At 37.3% G+C, this 21,840-nt stretch overlaps 1 protein-coding gene across 11 annotated transcripts in view; it reads left to right on the top strand.

The window, feature by feature from the left end:
* Positions 1 to 21,840, top strand: part of RGS7 (regulator of G protein signaling 7) — a 247,172-nt gene that overhangs the window by 214,423 nt on the left and 10,909 nt on the right. For 5 of the 11 annotated variants that reach the window (XM_072948548.1, XM_072948555.1, XM_072948549.1 and 2 more), the window contains 7 exons: positions 1,572 to 1,670; positions 2,833 to 2,894; positions 3,881 to 3,991; positions 5,235 to 5,360; positions 9,889 to 10,075; positions 12,886 to 12,975; positions 15,204 to 15,278. In XM_072948548.1, coding sequence (XP_072804649.1) covers positions 1,572 to 1,670; positions 2,833 to 2,894; positions 3,881 to 3,991; positions 5,235 to 5,360; positions 9,889 to 10,075; positions 12,886 to 12,975; positions 15,204 to 15,278 — 750 coding nt within the window. Of the gene's footprint in view, positions 1 to 1,571; positions 1,671 to 2,832; positions 2,895 to 3,880; positions 3,992 to 5,234; positions 5,361 to 9,888; positions 10,076 to 12,885; positions 12,976 to 15,203; positions 15,285 to 21,840 lie in introns of those variants that run through there. The other 6 variants (XM_072948552.1, XM_072948551.1, XM_072948554.1 and 3 more) reach the window with 2 other exon arrangements.

The raw sequence follows: 21,840 nt of genomic DNA, 5'->3' as shown, positions 1-21,840 counted from the left end.
AACTCCAGGCACTATGTTCTTGTTACTCTTTTCTTTCCTGATACTTGTCACAGTTTTGCTCATATGTTTGTTTGGGGATTGTTTGTGTAACCATTAGGTTATGAGTTCCAATGAAGGAGGAAGCATCCCTATCTTTGTCTGCTTCTCTCTCCCTAATGCTTAGCATTATATCCAGCAGATAGTACGTGTTCAGTAAATGCTGAGTGACTGAAGGAAGGAGAGAAAAAGAGAAAAACCCAGCCCGTTTGGTTCAGTCCTGTTAATAATTCACAGAATATGTGCTACTCCTTGGGTTGAAATGGATACCCAGTAACAAGAATTGAGTTCCAAGAGGTTGGGGCTATGGCAGAAGAGGGGAGATTGAAGGACCAACCAAAGGTAGTCTGAAAACCAAGTCAAGTTCTGTTAAACATGGGCTAAGAGCAAAATAATGGGGAGTCACAAGGAAAAAGGGCTCAGGTATAGAGCCAAGAGGTTAACATTGAGAAGTGGTGGAGTCCAAGTAAAAACAGGTCGATAAAAAAAAATGCATTTGAATTTAGAGACACTGGTAAGGTTGGTGATGGGCCTGAAAACTGGCTCAGTTAAGCAACTACCTCTTCTGACTTCAATGATCTCTTTCCACTATTTGCTAACTAATTCTGTGGGGCTCTAGCAGTTTTATCACATCTTCGTTCTTCATCCTCAGGTCCAAAGAGAAAGTGGTCAGTAGCTAACATTAAATTATTTATTTTGAAGTAATAGTACTTTGATATTAAAGAAACAGTAATTTGGCCTCTCCCTTGAGTTGACATGTGAGATGTCTCACTTCAGTTGTGGATGAATGTTTGTCCCCAGATTCTTATTCATAGTAAGCAATGGGTCTTTCTCAAAAAGTAGCGTTCCTACATAGTAGATTTGACCTTTTGACAAAATAGTAAAGGAGCCCTGGGACACTGAGAATCCCAGAACGTGTGAGACCTCTGGGGTCACAGATGTTTGCAAATGGCACCCAGTGGAATCAAAGGGCAAGACTAGTGTTATGAGAGAAGTAACGCAGTGTTGCGACGGGAAAGTAGGAGCACAATGGAGGGTCTTTGCTCATCATCAGAGGCCAGATCAGCAATGGAATTCTTAACCTAGTCTCTCTCCTTAGTACTCCAGTCCTTTCCTAGGTAAAGCTCAGAGTATTTTTTTTCCTTTTTTGGCTTATTACATTTTTATTCTATACTATCTCCCCCTCTCTTTCACTGTGAAATCAGTACTTATTAGATGTTATGTGGTGTTGTTATTCCCCAACTTATTACTTTCAGCTTACCCCCACTTTTTATCACACTTACCTAGTTCTTTCCATGTAATCAATTATTCTGTTAGTTACTAATCTAACCACATATTTTTTCCAAAACTCTGTGCTTCTGTTTATATGGCATTTATGATAGCAATGCCTTTTGAATTTTGATAAGAAGCTTAATCCAATATGCAGCAACGTTTTGAGTTACCTTAATGAATATATAACATTAAACTACTTTTAGAAACTCTGTGACTATAAATGGTATTTTGTCCTAATATATTTCTTTTTTATTTTAATGCAGTCTGTCTATGGTTTACAAAATGATATTAGAAGTCACAGCCCTACCCACACACCCACACCGGAAACTAAACCTCCAACAGAAGATGAGTTACAACAGCAGGTGGGTCAGCCTTACAACTTACAGAGTAGCAAGTATGAAGACCAAATGGTGACTGTTAATAGCAGGTATTTTTTAAAGTGATTTGTATGATTGACTATTTCCTATAGATTTGCAGTTAAAAGGTAATTTTTAAGATATGTCGTCACTTGAAAATGTATCACTATATGGAGGTAGTTTTCAAAACGTTTCACTCTTTAATTCCCCAAATCCTTTTTCCTCTAACCAGTTTTTAAGTCATACGCACTGATTCATAAGCGCCTCAATCATGAGGAATTTTGTACTCCAGAACTCTGTCTTAAAGAATGTGAAGACACGAGGTTGGTGACATTAAATAATGAGTTTTCCACCTCCAATCGTGTGACATGATATTCGCCAAAGAATGCTTAATCTTGTTTCTGCAGTGCTGATCTCTATAAGCTTTTGAATTTTTCCCTTATTAGCACTGATGAGTTGTCATGGTATGTACTGCTTCTTGTTTCACCCACTGATCGATAGCTTTGGCCCCAAGTAATATTTCAAAGTAAACACCAAGTGTCTCTTATGTCAAATAATAGTTAAATCTCTTGGTTAGTTAAGTCATGGGACTTTTTCCCCTTTTGCATTTTATCCCCTAACATTTTAATGGACTGTGGTTTGTTAGTTGTGGAATACATACTTCTTCTAGTGTATTTATAATCACCATGAAGGAAAAGTGGTGATTATGTCTGTATGAGAATTTGTCCAGAAATGTAGATGAAATTATTCTTAAGACACATACCATTGACGCTTTGTTGGGTTAGCATTATGAAGCAGAGTTTGTTTTGCCGTTCTAGTAACAAATAACAAAAACATTTATTTTTTGAATTTAATGTTTGAGGGAGAAATGCAATTCTGATTTGATTACTCACCTTGAATAAATGCTTAAAATTTCTATATAACACTTTTAAAATTAAGTTACATTTTGTTAAGCGGGCAGAATGTTCAAATTCATTGCTGTTCGGAAGCAATATTGGTTATAAATTTTTTCGTTGACTCTTTGAAAGCCCTCATATTTGCTTTTTGGATAGACTTTGAAATTGTACGGACTGAAAACATATTCTTGTTTAGAATTTAGAGTTGAAAATCGTGAGAATGTCACTACTTATGTAACTACTTCTTTTAACTCTTTTTTCTTTTTTTTCAGATAAAATATTGGCAAATACAGTTAGACAGACATCGGTTAAAAATGTCAAAAGTTGCTGATAGGTAAGTATTTCAAGATGCCCGTATAAATTTTAAAAATTTCAGATGACCATTAAATGTGTTCAAAATGGTAAGAGAACTGGAGGCAGGAGAGTTGATAGAAATAATTGGAACCCTATAAGAAATATTACTTTCTTTTTCCTTTTGAACATGGAAAACTTTCAAAAAGCTCTTTTATTGTAGTTTAAATAACAGAATGATCATTATCATTATCTTAAGTCCCTGGAGGTCCAATCTTCAGGCAACCAGAATCGAATACAGAAGATAATTCCAAGGAGTTGAATCTTTTCACTCCTGCTGAGAAAAGAAATTTTCGATTTGGCAGCTTTGAAGCTCTCTGTAAATTCATCTTAACATTCGCACTGCTTGGTGATTTTATGACTTCAGAATTTGAATTAAACTCGGATTTTATCTGTTTTCCTTTTCTTCTTCTAAATCTATTCTTCAAGCATTTATGTGCTTCACTTTGGGGCGTTGCCAGGTCCTACCTCTCCAGCTTTTTTTCTCTCCTCTCTCCCTTTTTTCATTCATTAAATACAGATTTTTTTCCAAAAATTTGTTGTCAGTCATTCCCCTTTTATCTAATTCCTATAAATATTTTTGACAAAAATTTCGTTTTAACCTCTTCTCCAGTCTAACTAAAATCAGGTCAACTGTGGGTGGGCTTGTTGACCAAGGATTGGAACTGGCCCTTAGCACGGCCTTCTACACGCTGACCTCTTCCATTCTGTGTCATTTTAATGGAGGGACATTGACTCATATTGGGCATGGGGAGAGATGGATTCCTTAGCCACATTTGTCTGCCAAGAAGCACAATAAGGTATTCATACATGAAAGTTACTGAAACATGAAAACTGCCATTGGATTTCATTCTATAAGCAAGCAGGGACTCCTTGGCCAGACATTTTTATATTGTGTCCCTTACAAAGATCAGATATAACCTCAGCCAGAAAACTAAGGAAAATGACAATATTTTTTTTTTCTCTCAGTCTGCTAAGTTACACGGAACAGTATGTAGAATATGACCCATTTCTTGTACCACCTGACCCTTCTAACCCATGGTTGTCTGATGATACTACCTTCTGGGAACTCGAAGCAAGGTAAGTGATGCTTTCTCTTCCTTCCAAATATTTCACTTATTTCAGGGTTTGAGTAAACTAGGAAGAATCCTATAGCTGACTAATCATAAAAATAACTTTGCCCTGTGTCTACATTACTCCATGATATAAAGTTCTTGTTCAGGGTTAAGTTTTTTGAACTTAGTTGTTTGCATTTATATTAAGATTTGCATTTCCAGAAAGACTGGCACAGAATTAGAGGTGCAAAGGGTTTCAGGATAGACTCTTCAGAGTTAGAATCTTTAGTTCTTAAAATTTAGCGCATTGTTTTTAGCTTCTTTGAAAATCCACATAGCCACAAATGTCCATCTGTTCAAGTAAAGTGAATGCTAGATTCATACTTTCTTAAGCCCAGTACAAGTATGCCTTTATAAATTCAGTTTTAAACAAAATGAGTCCACTGTAAACACTCTTAAGAGAAACTGACAAGAGACTGACTTCTTAAGAGAACTAAGCACAATTTAAGACTCCTTGGTTTTTTTCATTGTCTATATATGGCAAGAATTATATTATCAGTCTTGACAGAGTCATAGAAAGGTCACTGCATACCCCTTTACAGAGTGAGGATTCAGTGTTCTGTAGAACTTTTCTAGATTGCATTTATGGACCGTTTCTTTTTTATGTCCATCCAGTGGTTCTTAAATGCTTGACGAGTGCAGAACTCTTTACCCATAAGTTCTAGATTTTATAGATATAGAGTTTGGAACCCCAAAATGTTGTGACTCAGCCAGGACTAAGTCACACATTTAATCAGCAACAGAGTCGTAAACCAGGATTTAAGCCTTTTGGTTCTCAATGCATTTTCTTCCCATACAACCTGCCATGAGACTGCATTGTATACTAGTTAAGAAATTGAGCTCTGGGGTCAGAATGTCTGGAATATTACCTGTTTGACATTGGCAAGTTGTAACCCTCTTTGCACCTCAATTTTTCCATCTATAAAATAAGAATTAAAATAGTACCTCTCTTATAAAGTTGCTGAAAAAAATCTAAAAGAGAGAATCCATCTCTTGGCATCTAATGCTAAATAAACGTTAGACTTTATCATTAATGCCTAGGTTTCATCGCACCATAATTTCATGCAACGCCATCCGAGATTTTTTTCAGAAAAATATATTAAAGATGGGAACTTCAAAGCATATATGATTTTGAGGGGAAATATAATAGCAAAAGATAGAATTTGTAAGGAAAGGAGTATGTATGGCTTTGTTTATATCTTCTATAGCAAAGAACCAAGCCAGCAGAGAGTGAAACGATGGGGCTTTGGCATGGATGAAGCATTGAAAGACCCAGTTGGGAGAGAACAGTTCCTTAAATTTCTAGAGTCAGAATTCAGCTCAGAAAACTTAAGGTAAGTCATGTTGTTTGAATCTTATACTATAAGCAAGAAAGACCTACCCGTGATGAATCTGGTTATTCTGCACTTAATAGACCAGTTACTATCCCACCAACATCATGATGATGATTTGAACCCATTGAATTCGGCCTCTTGATGGAGGAAGGAAAGATAACAAGGCAAAGCTCTTTGTCCAACATTATCACTTCCTTGTCATGGTTTCTTTTACGCTGTCTCCTGATCTTTTAACTTTGTAAATCTGATGCATTGAAATGGACTCCTTAAAGAGGTGTAATACTTACTAGTGTTTGGCAAAGTGGAGAATGATTAATAATATTTATGCAGTTAAATTAAAATATCACCTATTTATGAATATTGGTCTTCTTTGTATATTGCATCTCAAGGAAGATGTAGAAAAAGAGATTGGGTGCCTGTATCAAATAACTGGAAACAAAACTACGGAGGCAGCTCGTTTTCTTTGCACACTTAATACAGCCTCAGAGCAGCTGAGAGCGGCACCACCTTGAGCTGTTAGTGCGCACGGGAGGGGCGCGCGTCCCACCATCTGTTGTAAACATTCTCCTTACGTAGTTTTGAAGTTTTTCTAACCTACGAAGGCACCTGGAAATTGAATTTTTTACTATGAGACATTGGAATAGATTTTAATGGCTCTAAGATTCCTGAAGTGAGTGATAACTTTCTACTACATAAAATGGTTTTTCCACAAGCTCTTTCCTTTATTATTCTCTTGAAACATAACACCCTAATTTACTTTCCCATGACTTACGCAGTTCTGTGAAATTCATTTACAGAAAGGTGTCAGCATTCATTTATTTTCACTGGAACTAAGTAGTGCCAGGCACTGTCACATTCTTCTTATGGGATTTATTAGATACCAATACCAAACCGTTCAGAAATACGTAGAATTCTGACGGATGTCCCAGGGATTAAGCAATATAACCACAGACAGAATCTGAAGGAATTTAATTATATATGCATGCCTTTCGTGGATAGTTGGGGTGTAACTTCTATTCTCTTTCAAGTCTACGAGAGCCCTTGTTGACAGGGCTTTCACAAGGTCGACAGTTGCTAAGGATTTTTATTGGACCTACTAAATAACATTTGCTATCCTGAGATCACATCCTTAATTACTGAGTACAAGAATGCATAAAAATAAAGCAGAGATAAAGTCTATTTTTAACCTTTCAGTGGATCTGGTTTCCTCTAATTCTAAGTTTTTTTAAAAAATGCTGGCATCACGAATATCGTGATGAAGAAAGAAATAAGCAATGCCTCACCTGTATCACCCAGCTGAACAGAAGTCTTTCCCAAGCTTATGAAAGGTACAGCCTAGTGGTGAATACAGGGAAGAAAACAGGTGACGATGCCGAATGATGGATGTTAGATCAGAGAAATGCAGAGGGATGGCAAACCCAGCGGTGAAAATCAGTAAAGGCGTCCTGAAGGAAATACCTTCTAGACTGAGACCTGGATGACAAGGAGGTTACCAGGCAAAAGCGGAAGAGGGAAGAAGCTTTGAGGCCAAAGGAACAGCATGTGCAAACTCTGTTTCATAAATGGATTGGATCACTGCTATTTCCCTAGTTCATATTGTAACCATTTCTTATCTCTGTGCCACCCTGGATTCCCTGCTAAGTAATTACATATAAGACATATTACATATTTCATCTCTAGCAACATACATATTTCTTGAGCATCTACCATAAGCTTGTTAAATGTTTCCCTACCAAGGATAGATAGATATCGATGCAATTCTTGAACACTACTATGTGCCATAATATGCTTTATATCCACTACTTTTGTAAGGGTGCCATGCTATATTTTGTATTCATTATTTCTTATTATCATTCATCTAATCATCACTTAAAACTGAAGTGTACATATTCTTGCCTCGTTTTACAGGTAAGCAAAATATGGCTGGAAGAGGTTAAGCGTCTATTCCAAGTCAGATTACAAGTAACTGGCGTCTTAGGCTCTCTGTAAACCAATACTAAGCTACTGCCCGCTGCTCCCGCAGTCTGAACACCCTGCTTCTGCTTAGGTATCTGGTGTCACAAACAGAGGGAGACAGAACAGTCCGGCTAGCCAACAGGGCTGTTTGCACCTAAGTGAGTCTCAAGGTGTCTTATCTAAGCAGCAGCCGTCTAAGCACCTGCTGCTTATGGAAGTGTGGTGCTCGTATGAGTGTTGTCTTCAAGTACTGAGACAGAAAAAATAGTCAAGAAATGCTGCGTATCGAGAAGTACTTACTACTTAAACAGAGCTTCTGCTCTCCCTTGGTGTATTTTTGTTCATTCTTTTTTCAGGTAAAGCAGAATAAGAACTAAGTAAATGTAGGGAGATGAGTGTATGTAACATGATGGGATGTCAGGCACCTCATAAGTGCCCTTTACGTAATTTATCTCCTTGAATCTAATGGAAACCCCATGAGACAGGCATTATCATTTCCATTTTACTGATGGAAAAACCAAGGCTTAAAGACATTAAGGCAACTCCTCATCTTCTAGCTACCATATAATAAGGGGAGAAGGGTTAGCCAGTGCCCGTTACGTTCTGCTAAGTTATTGCAATGATTACAACAATGCTGAGGGTAAGAAAGGCAGTGATGCTTTGGGGGAGGCATTCAAGAGAGTGGTCTTGAGTGTGTCATCTGCTGCAGATCTAGGGGCATGCTCTAGCTACGGCACTCCCAGTGGGCAACTTACATAAGTGACTTATTCTTCATATCTTTAGTTTTCTCTTCTCTAAAGTGGAGGAAATAATAGTGCATATCCTCAGAGTTGTAGGGGTTGCATGAATTAATACAGCTAAGTCACTTAGAACAGTGCCTGCACTTACTGACCAGTGTAAGTTATTATTACATCCTTAGCCCATTGATATTTCATCTGTATTTTCAAGTCTATTTACGATGTCACTGCCGTCTGCACAACTTTCCTAGAACTTGCCTTTCCAGCCCATTACTTGCGCCAGCAGAGGGCCTCCTTCCTGCTCTGCCTTCCCAGACTGGTTTGTGCTCTTCCTTGAGAATCTCACGTGCTTCCTTGTATCTGGCCGTGTGAATGGTGTATCTTTGCTAGGTCCAGGACAGAGACATTCTTTTCATCAGGGTGTTCACAGCTTGCCGAAATTAACTTGAATGAGCATGAGTCGGCTCCCTCAGATTGCACATAGCCTCCCTGTTAGACTGCAGTGTCAAAAATCTGTATTTTAATAGGAAATGGCCTTACTCTTTCCCTTCTGAAAGCAACAGTGATAGTTTCATGTTTAAAGCATTGTTCAAACTGGATTATCGACTGTTACATCTGTGTGTGTAGGAAAATGGTGTCTAGAAACTGGGAGATCACTAGATTGAGTAACATTTGACAGTTACTTATTTCTGAGGTTTCATTAGTCCCTAAGATAAACCCTAATAGTTACAAAGGTGCTGCTAACCCCTTCCTACCTCTCTCAAGACTCTTGTAGCCTGTAATGACCTTCATCTCTGTGGTCATCTTCTCCAGTTCATGATCACATCTACCATCAGAGCAACAATGACCCCCGCTGAGGATAACGTAGCTCTAGTACTTCCTTTCTCAAGTACTTTTTTTTATTTACCACATTATTATGATATACATATTCATCTATTCAACACTGTTTCTAGGTCTAACCAGAAAGCTCTAACACAGAGCAAAAGGAAATTTAAAAAATGAAACCCATTCATAGAATGTGGCTTCTTATTAGACTTTGCTGTTTGCTCTTATCAACCAAAACATGTTCTGGTGTTCTTTTCTTTCAGCAGTTACTCTATTTTTTACAGAAGTGTATAAAATATATTTTTGTATTTAGAAGTAAATCAGTATATCTTTATTTTCTCCAGAGCCCCTGAGTTACTATAATGCCTCTGCAAATGTTAGCCTTTCAGACAGCTGTATGTAAAGGTTGCTGCTTCTGTCATTTCATAACTCTCTGAATTAAACAGCCTAAAATTAGTTACTTGCCCTCATTTCTCCAGCTAGGGCATTTTCTGGTCTTGTGTCCAGGCGGCTTTTAGTTCCAGCAAAGCTTCACTGTAATTCCCTTACCAGGTAAAGCAGAAAACCCTCTCCTTACCAACCCTCGTTGCTCAAATGGATGAAAGATCAAAAAAACAGAGTATGCTGTAATACTTGATCCCCCTAATCTGCTGGTCCATGTCCCTCATCCTAATTCTTTTTAAACTTCTCTTCTTTTCTAATAAATGGTTCTTGCGCAGTGCTGCTTTGCTTCGGTAAAAATTAAGGTTGTATAGAATTAGTGTCCTGGCAAGAGCTGCTTTTAACAGAGAAGACCCAAAAGAGATTGTTTCCAGTATTTCCTTTCCCAAAATGTTATATCTTTGAGTACAACTAATAAAAAAAAAAAAGTAAAAGCCTGTTATTGGAAGCCCTCAGACAAAATGAGTTTATTATGATATCTCACTGTGAATTGTATGGTAGGTCGATATTTTAAGAATTTTCAGATTTTGAGGCATTAGAGTAAATGCTTGGTGTCACATTTTGCATAGATTCTGGCTAGCAGTGGAGGACCTGAAGAAAAGGCCTATTAGAGAAGTCCCCTCTCGAGTTCAGGAAATATGGCAAGAATTTCTAGCTCCAGGAGCCCCCAGTGCCATTAACTTGGATTCTAAGAGCTATGACAAAACCACACAGAATGTGAAGGAGCCCGGACGATACACATTCGAAGATGCTCAGGTTGGTACACGGATGAGCCTCACACTGTGGCACAGATGTGCTCCTGAGAAGTTGACAGTTGAGATACTTTTGTTTTATTTTCATTGTAATTGGCAGCTGTGCCTAATAATTTCCGTCTAGGAAGCTGTATGTAAAATAGCTAATTGATCTAGAAAAGAACTGGGATGCTTTAAAGCGAAGAGTTTTTAAAACCTAGGAATGTTTTGTAAATGTGAACGTTTTTATGTGACAATTTCTTGAAGGGAAATATTTGAAAACATTTACTTTGTTTTCTACTCTGTTTTTCACCTCAGTAACACATAGTTGAAATCTTTAAGTCGTCTTCCAATATGGAGATTCTAAGACTCTGACATTTCTAACTAATTTATTATTATGACTATTCAGAACTACACTAAATTAGCTTAAAATTATGTAAAACTCATACCAGCTTTGTCTCTGATGATAAAATGACATAATAAATTTAGGCATTTATTAATTTTTCCAAGTTAATTTTTTAGTCTACAAAAAAAAGGAAATTGGTATTAAGATATTAACTTCCTGAGACAAACTTTTAAGCTTTTTTTTCCCCTCAAACTGGATGTAATTGCCTCTTTAGAAACAATTTGAATTTCCACTTTCTCTAAAAACATACTATGCTCAAGAGGAAAAATAAACTTACAGTGAGAGGATATTATTTCCTAATGAATGTGTTTAAATTGGCTTTTAAACCAGAACATGCATACTTCATAATTCCTTAAGCCTCTCTTAGAGAAGAATGCTAGCTCTGGAAAGTATCTTGTTTTGTAAATAATGTGCTGGCTAACATAAAACATAGAAGACGAAGAATAAGGTACACAAATTTCCTTTCTCATTTTTGCTCTTGGTAGAAAACCCCTTTATCCTTGGCTTTGGTTTAAAAAAGAAGTGAGCCACTGTGCAGAAAACTAACACAAGTTGAAACAGCTGTCTGGAAACCCAGTCACCCTGGCTTTGCCATGGTCTTCTATGTAGAAATAATGACATTTTATAGAGACACATGAGAGAGGGCAGGATGAAAATTCTAGCTCTGTTGCTTATTTCCTGGCTGATTTATCTTTCTTTCTGTTCAAGATAAAACTTGAAGTATTTTTCTAGAGCCAACCACATGTGAAATGTTTGGAATGACCTTCCTGAAATCTTAAAAAGAACATATCTTTGTTATCTGTGTCATTGAAAAGCAGTCTTGCTTAAAAGTTCTTCATTAAAGGGAAAAGACGTAATTTTCTATAGAAAGCGTTACCATTGGACCCTAGGCTTCTTTTTGCAATTAACTTCAGATATTTAACTCCAGGTTTTGTTGTGGGTTTTTTAACCCTATATTCAAAAATATAATAATAGAAGTTCCTGCCACAGTTTAAGAAGAGATGCAAAGTCATAATAAAGCAGATTGTGGAGCCAGACTGCCTGGGTTCTAGTCTGAGTTCTGTGACCTGTTGCCAAGTACTTCACGTCCTCATGCTTCAGTTTTTTCATATTTAAAACGGATATGAAAATGGTTACCAACCTTGTTGAGGCTTGGTGAGGATGAAATTAACTAATCGGCAGGCATTTAGCGGTATACCTGGTACGTACTCAGGTGTAATCGAGCACTGACTGTTCATACCTTCATGCTTTGCTAAACATTTGTCATTCTTCTAATCCTCACAATAACATGATTTTATAGATTAGAAAATTGAGGCTCAGAGAGATGAATAAAGTGGTCAAAATGTACATGTTTGTAAATGGTAGCTCTTGAGCAAGACAGGCACTGAATCCCAAAATGCTTGACTCCAAAACAAGACATTGCTCCACTTTTCCAAAAAACAAATTCCAACAACAGTTCCAAATGCACCATACTTTTGGAGATGAACCTTAGACCAAATATTGAGGCTGAACCCTGAATGTCTTTAAATTATTGCTGATGTGTTTAAGACCAGGGAAACGGAGTCATTTCTTTAAATATGTATTTTCTCCAAACGAGAAGAGACTGGAACATTCAGGATACTCTCAAACAGTTCAAAACTCTTCATCTAACAAGCTAAAATGAACAAGGAGCATTTACCCCTATGCTCCCTTAAGATGCAGTTGGCCAAAGCAGAATTTCCCTAGACTGGGCCATCACTGAATTGGATGAATACATTTTTTCCTTTGACTTCTTTGTCTACCAATATTCATCCAAAACAGAACATTGCAGACTGATTAGGATTAAATTCTCAAATATTTACCTAATCTCTCTCTGAATAAGTAAAAAAAAAAAAAATGCACGCAAATTGGGAGGCTTTTAATATCACAAAATTTGTTTTTGGGCTTGTGCTCTGGCCTAAAGTGGATGTGGACGACAGTTTTCCCCAAAGAGATGATCTGAGAAGTCCGCCCCTTCCAAGCACATATAGATGCCAAAGGTATCTGGGATGCTTACTGAATCTTGACTTCACATCATTCTCTTTTGGCCTGGAGTAATTTTAAGAGACTGCAGATTTATTTATATTCTCAAATGATTTATATAAATCAACAGCTTGATTTGAAATGACTTCATGAGCGTCTGCTAACTAAATTTCATGTTTTCAGAGGACTGGATGTGATTTACCTCCTCCATAGCTCCCAAACCAGTTTAAACAGTGATCCTTGAGTAAAATAATAAATTTTGAGGTCTAAGTGTTCTGTAAGCATATAAGGTATTCTCATCAGCATGATTATGATTATTTTTAGCTGCTTCCAGATTTATTTTTCAACCAGATGTTGTATTCTTATCACAGTATTTGGCTTTTCCTGAGAAATAATAGAGAAGCACCTCAACCATTATTTCTTTTTAGGAGCACATTTACAAACTGATGAAAAGTGACTCATATCCGCGTTTTATAAGATCCAGTGCCTATCAGGAGCTTCTACAAGCAAAGAAAAAGGTATTGGTTCTTTGTGAACTTTTTTGACCTAGTTCTCAGTTGTAATTATTTGGAATAGTTACCTCTGATGGGCCCACCATATTGGACAAATGGTAAGTGGACATACTCCAAGACCACCCCCCAACCCTTTGCATCTTATAAGGGCTATTTAAGTTGTATGTGTTTCTGTTTGTTGATTGCTTATTTTCTTTCTTGTTGTTTGTTTCTGCAGATGTTCATGCTTTACAGCGTTTTTTAGAAGCTGTTTTTATGTTTCATGTTAGTCCTCCATATGCCTAGTTTAAGGAGATGAAAAAATGACAGTAAAGAAGGGGAAAGAACAATGTCATCAGATCAACAACTTAAAGAGAATTTTCTTTGCCCAGTAACCTAGCATGTATGTTTTGGGCCATATGCCCGTAACTAAAAATAGACTCATTTTTTTCTATGATCGTTGCCAAAATGCAGGAATGTTTGCTCCCAGATGTTGTCATTTGGCATTCATCCTGAGTCAGCTAGTGCCCCTGCAATGAGGTTTCCCACCTAAGATGGTAGCCAGGCACATTTTGAAAGAGCTGCAATAAACCACATTGTTCATTTGATGTTTATAATCGAAGTCTCACTGTCAGTGACACCTTATATAATCAGTATCTCAGGGAGTGGAAAATCTGGATGTGAACATCAACCTTATTCATTACTTTTTAATGTCAAAATAGTCCATGGCTTCTTGAAATTCTGAGATGAAATTGTAATTTTGTGTAGTTTATGATCATCATTTAGGCTAATGGGATTTTTTTTAAGTCCATTGACTTTGCAACTGGAAACGTACACTCTGTAGTTGGGCTGTCCAGTGTAGCAGCCACTAGCCACGTGGGGCTGTTTAAATGTAAATTTAAATTAATTAAGATTATAAGATCCTAACCAAATTTCAAGTACTCGATGGCCACAGCTAAAAGGATTTTGAAACGTTAGACAGTATAGAATGAAACTTCCATGCTTTCAGAAAGTTCTATTGGATAGCAACACCCTACAGAATTAATATTATCAACAGAAATCTAGTCCCAATAGACAATTATGAGGAATTCTGAAGGTAAGCCACTAGATTTTCAAATATTTAGGTTTTGAAAAGGTCAGCATAAAACCTTAATATAGCTACTTCATTTTAGTGAAATTTGATTTTGCTTGAAATCACACCATTTTGTTCGCACAAGAAGAGTTTTGGTGTTAAAAGTAAAAACGCTACTTTAAACAGAGTTCGTGTCTTGTGACGAGAGGCCTTCTGTGGCCGCTCTCCCGCCTTCCTGATCCCTGTGACTTAGAACATGATTTGGTATTTCATCATTTCATCATCCTGTCTTTTTCTGCTCTATTTTCCTTTCTTTTTCTTCCTTCCTTCCTTTCTTTCTTTCTTTTTTTAATGTTCCTTATTTCCCTTTGCCCCATCTGACCCCATACATGTAAGTCGGGATACTCAATGGATCGCAGAACATCTTTTGAAAACTTTGCACAGAATGTGGTAAGTTTTAATTTTTGAGGAATCGTTAAGTCCAGTTGAGAAACTTTCCCAGTTTAAAGCTCCATCTTCCACCTTGCATCCTTTGATGTAACAGCGAAGGTATTGCCTTTATTCAAATTCAGAACTTCGTGCTTCCTACTTATCTTTCTGTCCCAACACTTTCTAAACTAGATAAAGATATCATACATGAAGATCTTCATGTATCAAACTAATGTTTGGAAAGAAGTGTGTATTGTGATACATAAAATGAAGAAATAACTATTCTTTATATTTTAATTTTTATTCCATATATCCTTTTATTTATTAAAGATGGTGCATGCATTTCTGTACCCTTTCCCTTAGCTTTTACTAAGGCTTAAAAGATTAAGAACAATGAGGGTTCTGTGCTTTCTTCTTCTGCAAGGAGAAAATGATTTATTGAGCAATTTAAAGCCAGACAGTATGAATGGGGTCAGTGACAATGTATGCCCCACCAAAGTCCAATTAGTATGCCTTTCTTACCTTTATTTTTTCAGGATGATATTGAAAACTATTGCATAAATCATCTGGGAAACCAGTATTTTCCCTACCAGTGTTTTCTTAGTATCTTGCTGTGTGTTTAGTGATAATTATTTGTTTGTGGGGTTTTTTTTCTTCTTTTTTTCTTTTTTTTCTTTTGGTATGCCAGTGCCTCTGGTACTTTCTGACATTGTGTAAGCTCAAACTAAAGCCTTCAACACATTTATTTTTATAGGGCAGAAACATCCCTATTTTCCCATGCCATAAAAACTGTACACCAACACTGAGGGCCAGCACTAACCTGTTATGAAAAGAGGTAGAAAAATCTTGGTTTATACTCAAGTTTGTCTGCATTGTCTGTTGAGTTGTGTGGTTAACTCCATGCTGCTGCTGCTATGTGTGTGTGTTGTGGCTTTTGCTGTGATGGCCAGTTAAGTGGAGTTATGTGTGTTGAAATGTAAACAAATTGGATTTAAACAAAAATACGGTTTTTGTTTTTAGTTCACTTCAGGGAATCCTTGCGGTGGGAAATGTTAATCAGTTCCTTTTATGAACTGCCAATTGTGGCTGTGCACAGAATATTTGAAAGCCTTTAAAAAGCAGTATATACTTTGAACATTCAATGTGATTGCACAAATTAAAGGGCTGGAAAATGAGGGACTTTGGAAATTAATCACCCTATCAACTTCCCGAAATTTGGGCTGGCTCTTACGGAGTCTCTGACCTTTAATATAAAATTTGCTTAAGCTTGCCTCATAAGTCACCATGGGAAGATAAAGACAGTGCTAAAGAAATGCCTCAAGATTTTGCTGGAGAAAGTCACCATAGGATGTTGCACAGTACTCTGTCCATTGTTTGAGAATTGTTTCAAATTCATTCTTTTCTAACATAATTTGACAGAATATTGTTCTTGAGATTGGATTGGAAATGTCTGTGATACAATTAAAAACATACAATGCAACCTAAGGAGGAAAGAAAGGGGAAGCAAAATGGTTGTTTCCTCCAACACCATCCCCAAATCTGACCAACTTCCCCAGCCCTTAACATAGCGCCACACTGTCCCTCACTGCAACCTTTGAGAAAGGATCAATAGGAAATAAAGGGAAGAGAGGATTAATTATCTACACCTTCAATGAAAATTCGTACACCAAGTGCCAACTGTACTCCAGACACTGTGCTGTATCTTGAGAACATGTAAAAGGAATAGACCTAAATTGCTAAGGTACATAATGCTATAACCAAAACGTGGTGATGTTTAGGAGAAAGATAAATTATTTCTACTTGGTGTTAGGGTGGCTAGGGAGGGCCCATGAGTAATGTGAGAATTCCAAGAAGAAATTACATTTAAATCGGTAAATAAAATTTCATTATGCCAAGAAGGGCAACCATCCTTTTAAGGAGAAGCAGGGGAAAGGCTGGAATTACTGAAGAAAGAGAAGTTGAGTAATATTCATACCAGAACACATGTGTACACACAACATACTGATAAATTTCAGGTAACCTTCAGACACAGTTGTTTAGGGCTAATCCTTTTTCATCCAGAAAAATAAAGAGTAATATTTTTCATTGATTACTTTGTTTTGGTAGTACTCTAAATATATGAAGTAAGAAAATTAGAAAGGCTCTCTGATTTCCTCAATAGATTACAAATGATTACATTTATTTAATTAATCATGAGAAATAAATTTCTATCCTGAAAATTATTTATAGACACAAATTTAAAATATTACAATATGCATCATTAAATCTTAAAATGGTTAATGTCTATTTAGAGTTCCCTTTAAATTTGTGTTTTCATTTCTTTTTTATTTCCCCTTGGCTCAGTGTTCCTCCATATTATAATTACTTCTAGGACCCGCAGTTGTGTTAGGCGTCCCAAGTACTTACATGGTAAATTTTATGGGACATCTTTATAGGATCAATAAAATGATTTTAACACAAGATAAAGAATCAGTGATTTTATTATAATCAGATGGACACAATGGAGAAAAGATAGAGTTTAAATAAACGTTTTAAAGGAGTCTTATGTGCAGGTTGCTCTGGTAAATACAGGGAGGCTACAAGATAAAGAGTCTCCAAGAAAAAAAAAAAAGGAAATGGTGAAATACAGGTAAACTAGTATACAGACTATGAAAGGCGAAAGGAACTGGGAAAAGTGAGATAATGATGTCACATTTATTGAGCGCCTGCCATGTACCAGGCTCTGCACTAGACACTTTATATTATCTGATTGAACTTAGTCTGAACCTGCAAGTTAGATAATATGGTAGTCATTATTTTACTCATTTCACAGGAGAGAAAAATAAAAGGTCAGAGGAGTTAATTTTCCCACTTAGTTAAGGAGGTGGCACTGACCCCAAATTTATTTTGTTCCCTACTTCTTTCTCTTTCCACTTACCGTCTTGCTCCCCGATATTCTTCCAACTGACAGAAGATAAATAAATCCTGCCACTTGGGGATAACCTCCTCTTGAGTCTGAGTCCATTTCCATTAATATTTATTTGTAGAAGTTTATTTACATTTTCAGCATAGTTAGTTTTATAACCTGGTTTATAAAAATGGCATCACTGTTTTGTTTCACAAGAGTCAAAAGCGTTTTGCTAGGCAACTCTTCCCAGTACCACTGGAAATTCCATTGGTTACTGGGGCTAATACACTCTTGCTGGCACTTCAGAGAATAATTATAGTAAACAGCTAACAGTTGCATAACATTGTACAATGTTCCAAGGACGCTCCCTGCTTTCTGTTTTTTGTTGTTGTTCTTTATGAACAAACAGTCTTGGGAGGTGGTCAGGCAAGTGTTAGCACCACTTCACAGATGAGCAAATTGAGGACTAGTGAAGTGAGGTCACTTCACCAGTATTAATCAGTTGTTGAGTGTTAGAGCCAGGAGTGGAAGCAAAGTTTTCTGACTTTGAATTCATTACTTTATAGATTACTCCTTTTCTTCCCATTATGCTCCACGCTGGAAGGATAAGAGTAACTCACATTTGTGTAATACCTTCACCTTGGCTTGTTGTCTCAAGAAATCTCATTTCTTGTGATTTACTCTTTTATTACTTTATTTTCCTTGCCATCAGATAATTTTTTAAGGTCTTTCAAGGGTTACTGTGTCCTCTCATGCCTTTAAATGTTATTCTTATTAAGTTGACTTCATTGTCTTTTGACAAAGTTCATGTAGCAGTTGTTTTCTTTCTCCATTACCACTATTAAATACCATCTGACACTATTTCTCCAACCATTCAGTTATCATAGCGTCTGTCTGCCATACAAACCTTAAAGGGAGAACAGACAGGAAACACGGGGAGAAACAGGGTAGGGGGACTGGTCATCCAGACCTTCAACCAAAACTCATAAGTCAAGGGCCAACTATATTATTTATTACCTCTTCTCCTTAGTTTGGCTTTGGGTTACAAAAAGTAGAAATGAGGATTAGAGAATATTAATGTTCAAATTCCAGGAACTCACCTAATCTGACTTCTTTTGGAGAAAAATTTTACCCTATCTCAATGAAGACAATTACTTGCAGAGCCTTAAAAGCATTGACAGACAAGATGTAATGATCCCCTTGCTCCCCCATCCTCTCTCCTCTGGTATACTTATGCCAGTGCTTTGGGCTTGTAAGGTGTGCTCTCAAGACTGAAACAAATTACCTGGAGAAGATTTGGAAGCTCTATGAGAGAATTTTAACAAAAGGACTGAGTTGACTCTGAAGTCAGTTAATCTTTTGCGATCAAATCTGTATTTAACTCTATAAATCATTAGTATACATATTGATAAGAACAGATGTAAATATAAATCCTATAACTTGTTTGGAGTATTAAAAGTGAGAAAATGTTTATAGGTATATTCATACAGAAAACTATGTTAGAAAACTCCTAGAGTTCCCTAAGTAAATATAATTTATAAACTGGGCACTGGGTTTCCCTACCAAAATATTACCAGTAAACACACAAAGTGAGTCTGGTAAGGAATGTACTGTTTTCTCCTCTTTCTTCCCTTGTGGACCTGAAACTCATCTCACTTATCATTTTGTTGTTGGCATAGATGGCTGTCCATCTTGTTTAATTGAAACTGCTTGGTGGTGATCACTTGCCTGAGAAACCAATTTTAGGTTCCCTGCAGCATGATATAAATTGATTGGTGTGAAATGTATCAAGCTATGTTAGCCTGTTTAGTTGGGACAATATATCTTTATTTTCCCCTAGTAGAATCAGTAGTTCTTACGTTGCCACTCAAGTTCTATAAGCTGTAAATTGTATAGCAGTTTTTGGTCAAAGAGCATCCAGGAGAACCCTGGAGATTCCTCATGAATGTTTCGAGGCTGCTGAGTAGACAAGCCCCTAGTAGGAAGCTTCCCCCTCTGCTGCTACGTCTGCCAGAGGCAGACGTTTCAGCAGTATTTCCCAAAACACTGTTCTGATGTACCCAAGGCCTTGGGTTGAAGCCAGCGGTCGTGACGCCCCAGCTACCTGCATTGCTCCCTATCTAAGAATACATGGAGTGGGGAGGGTGTGGCTCAAGTGGTAGAGTGCGTGCTTAGCATGCACGAGGTCCTGGGTTCAATCCCTGGTACCTCCTCCAAATATAAGTAAATAAACCCAGTAACCTCCCCCTCATAAAAAAAAAAAAAAGGAAAAAACATTTAAAAAAGAATATATAGATAATAAGAAATAATAGGATGATAATAGTTAACAATAAGTTAATAATAATAGCAATAATAAATATAAATAATAGGTAATATTAAGAAGAAATAATGTTACCACCAGGAGAGGAAAACGGCCTTGGTTCTTTGTCTTACCCAAGAAAAAGAATTTAAAAGGGAAACAAAGCATGCTATTAGCAGAAAGTGTTATTAGTAGAGTGCCCTTCCAAGAACTGAAGGCAGGCCAACCCAAGAGAGGAAAGTGGTGCTGCTCTTTTGTTTCTCTTGGCTTATATCCTGGCTTAGGGGCGTTCTCATGATGGACAGCTCACATCCCTTGAGTGCTCAGGCATGCCAGTCTCCTTTGTGCATGCTCTTACCCTGATGCAGAAAACCCTATGGGAAGGAACGCAAACTGCAATGCTAATTACGTTGTAATGAGCATTGGGTCAAGTTAAGCTGAGTGCGTCTCTCCACTGCACAGCCGCAGCGTTCAATCCTAACCGGCTTCTTTGTTGGCCCTCGTTTAGAGACGGACTTACCGTGAGCGCAGGAGTACCCTTACCTTCTGGGTTGCTCCCTCCCCATTCCTCTCCCCTTGCCCAGTGCTCATTTCTATTTAACTGCCTAACAATAATCACTAACGCGTACACCTGAGTTGGTTCATTCTTCGCATTAAAGTTAACTCTTGAATGAACAGAACTAGTTTCCTAGCTTCCTACTAGCTCGCCTCACGTAAGTTGTGACAGTGTTCTATGAAGCAGCAGAGAGGAGGCAGGGAGAAGAGTTAAGCCTGAGAAAGAGACCTGCCTATTAAGTGGCTGGGGTTAGCAGCCCTGAAGGAGAGAGAGAACAAAGGGAGAACCAGAAAGAGGGTCTGAGGACTTGACAGATTCATTTGTGTTCCAGACAAAGACTGCCATGGAGGTTTCCAGTTAGAGGAATGTAGTCCAGATTGGGCAAGATTGCATATCCTCTGCCTTGTGCATCACATTTTGATAGTTGTTTTTGTCACTGGTGTTTTTCAATGTCCAGGATCCAACAGTAATAAGAGCGAGCATTGGACAATTCTAGAAACAATAATTATATCTGTAATTTCAACCAGAAGGTTGAAACAGGCTTGTGCTAGTTACTGGAAATTTAAAACACCATTTTTAAATTATACTGACTATAATGTCTGGAGAAAAGAAGTTCAGCCATCTTTTTTTTGGTTCATCAAGTCATTCCAGTTTACTTATTTTAGTGTTAAAGATCTTTTATTTTTTATCTGTTTCATCAGCAATAGGAAAATTACCCAGTAGACCTGGCAGAGTTAGAAATGGGGAGAACAAGCGCCCATTATCAGGACTGTTCACTTGAAATTTACATTTTAATATCTAGGAGGAACCTAGTTCCAATGCCAGAAAGAAAAGACGATTAGGAAGTCTTTATCTTTTCTAATTTTAAAAGGTAAGTCTTCCAAGCACTTGTGGGAGATACTGAGAATGATGAATTCTTTTGGAGACTCAGAATTGAAAAGGCATTTAGGGGCATCAGTTGCCCCAGGTCTAATTGTCAGCCCACTGCATGAATCCCCGCTGTAGACTCAGTGACAAGTGGGCGTCCAGGATTTGCTGGCTCGTAAGTGTCAGAGATGTGGTACCCTTAGAAGGCAAAAGTGGTCAATTCCATTTTTTAGAAATGTATTCCTTATTTCAGCATAATCTACTTTTCTGTAACTTCTGAGTATTGATCCTAGTTCTGTCTCTTGGAACTAGGCAGAATAATACAAGCATTCCTGTAGATCTAGGCAACTGTTAAATTACTTGAAGACGTGATTGTATCAGCTCCTCTCAGATTTTATTTTTATTTCCATTAGTTAAAATCTAGTTCACTGTTTCTCTGTATGGTTCAGCTACCCACATCCCATATCTCAAAATTACCAGGGGCTTGGAGCTTGGAAAATGCAGATTCGATGATCTTATCCCAGATAAACTGAATTAGCATCATTCTGTCTCATTCTCTCTCTCTCTCTCTCTTATTGGTTTACAAGCATCTCAAAATAAAGTTTAAGAACCATGATCCAGGTAGGAGCCTGATCAAAGATCAGTGGTTCTCCTTACCAAAAGATCAGTGGTTCTAATCTTAAAGTTTCCTCCCTTTAGCTGTAGCTAAAGAACTTCTTATAACACAGATTGCTAGCCCCCACCTCTCAGAAAGTCCAATTAAGTAGTTTTCTGGTAAGACC

This window comes from Vicugna pacos, chromosome 23 (genome assembly GCF_048564905.1).
Source record: "Vicugna pacos chromosome 23, VicPac4, whole genome shotgun sequence".
NCBI classification, from domain to species: domain Eukaryota; kingdom Metazoa; phylum Chordata; class Mammalia; order Artiodactyla; family Camelidae; genus Vicugna; species Vicugna pacos.
This window is presented reverse-complemented; position numbering and strand designations above follow the sequence as displayed.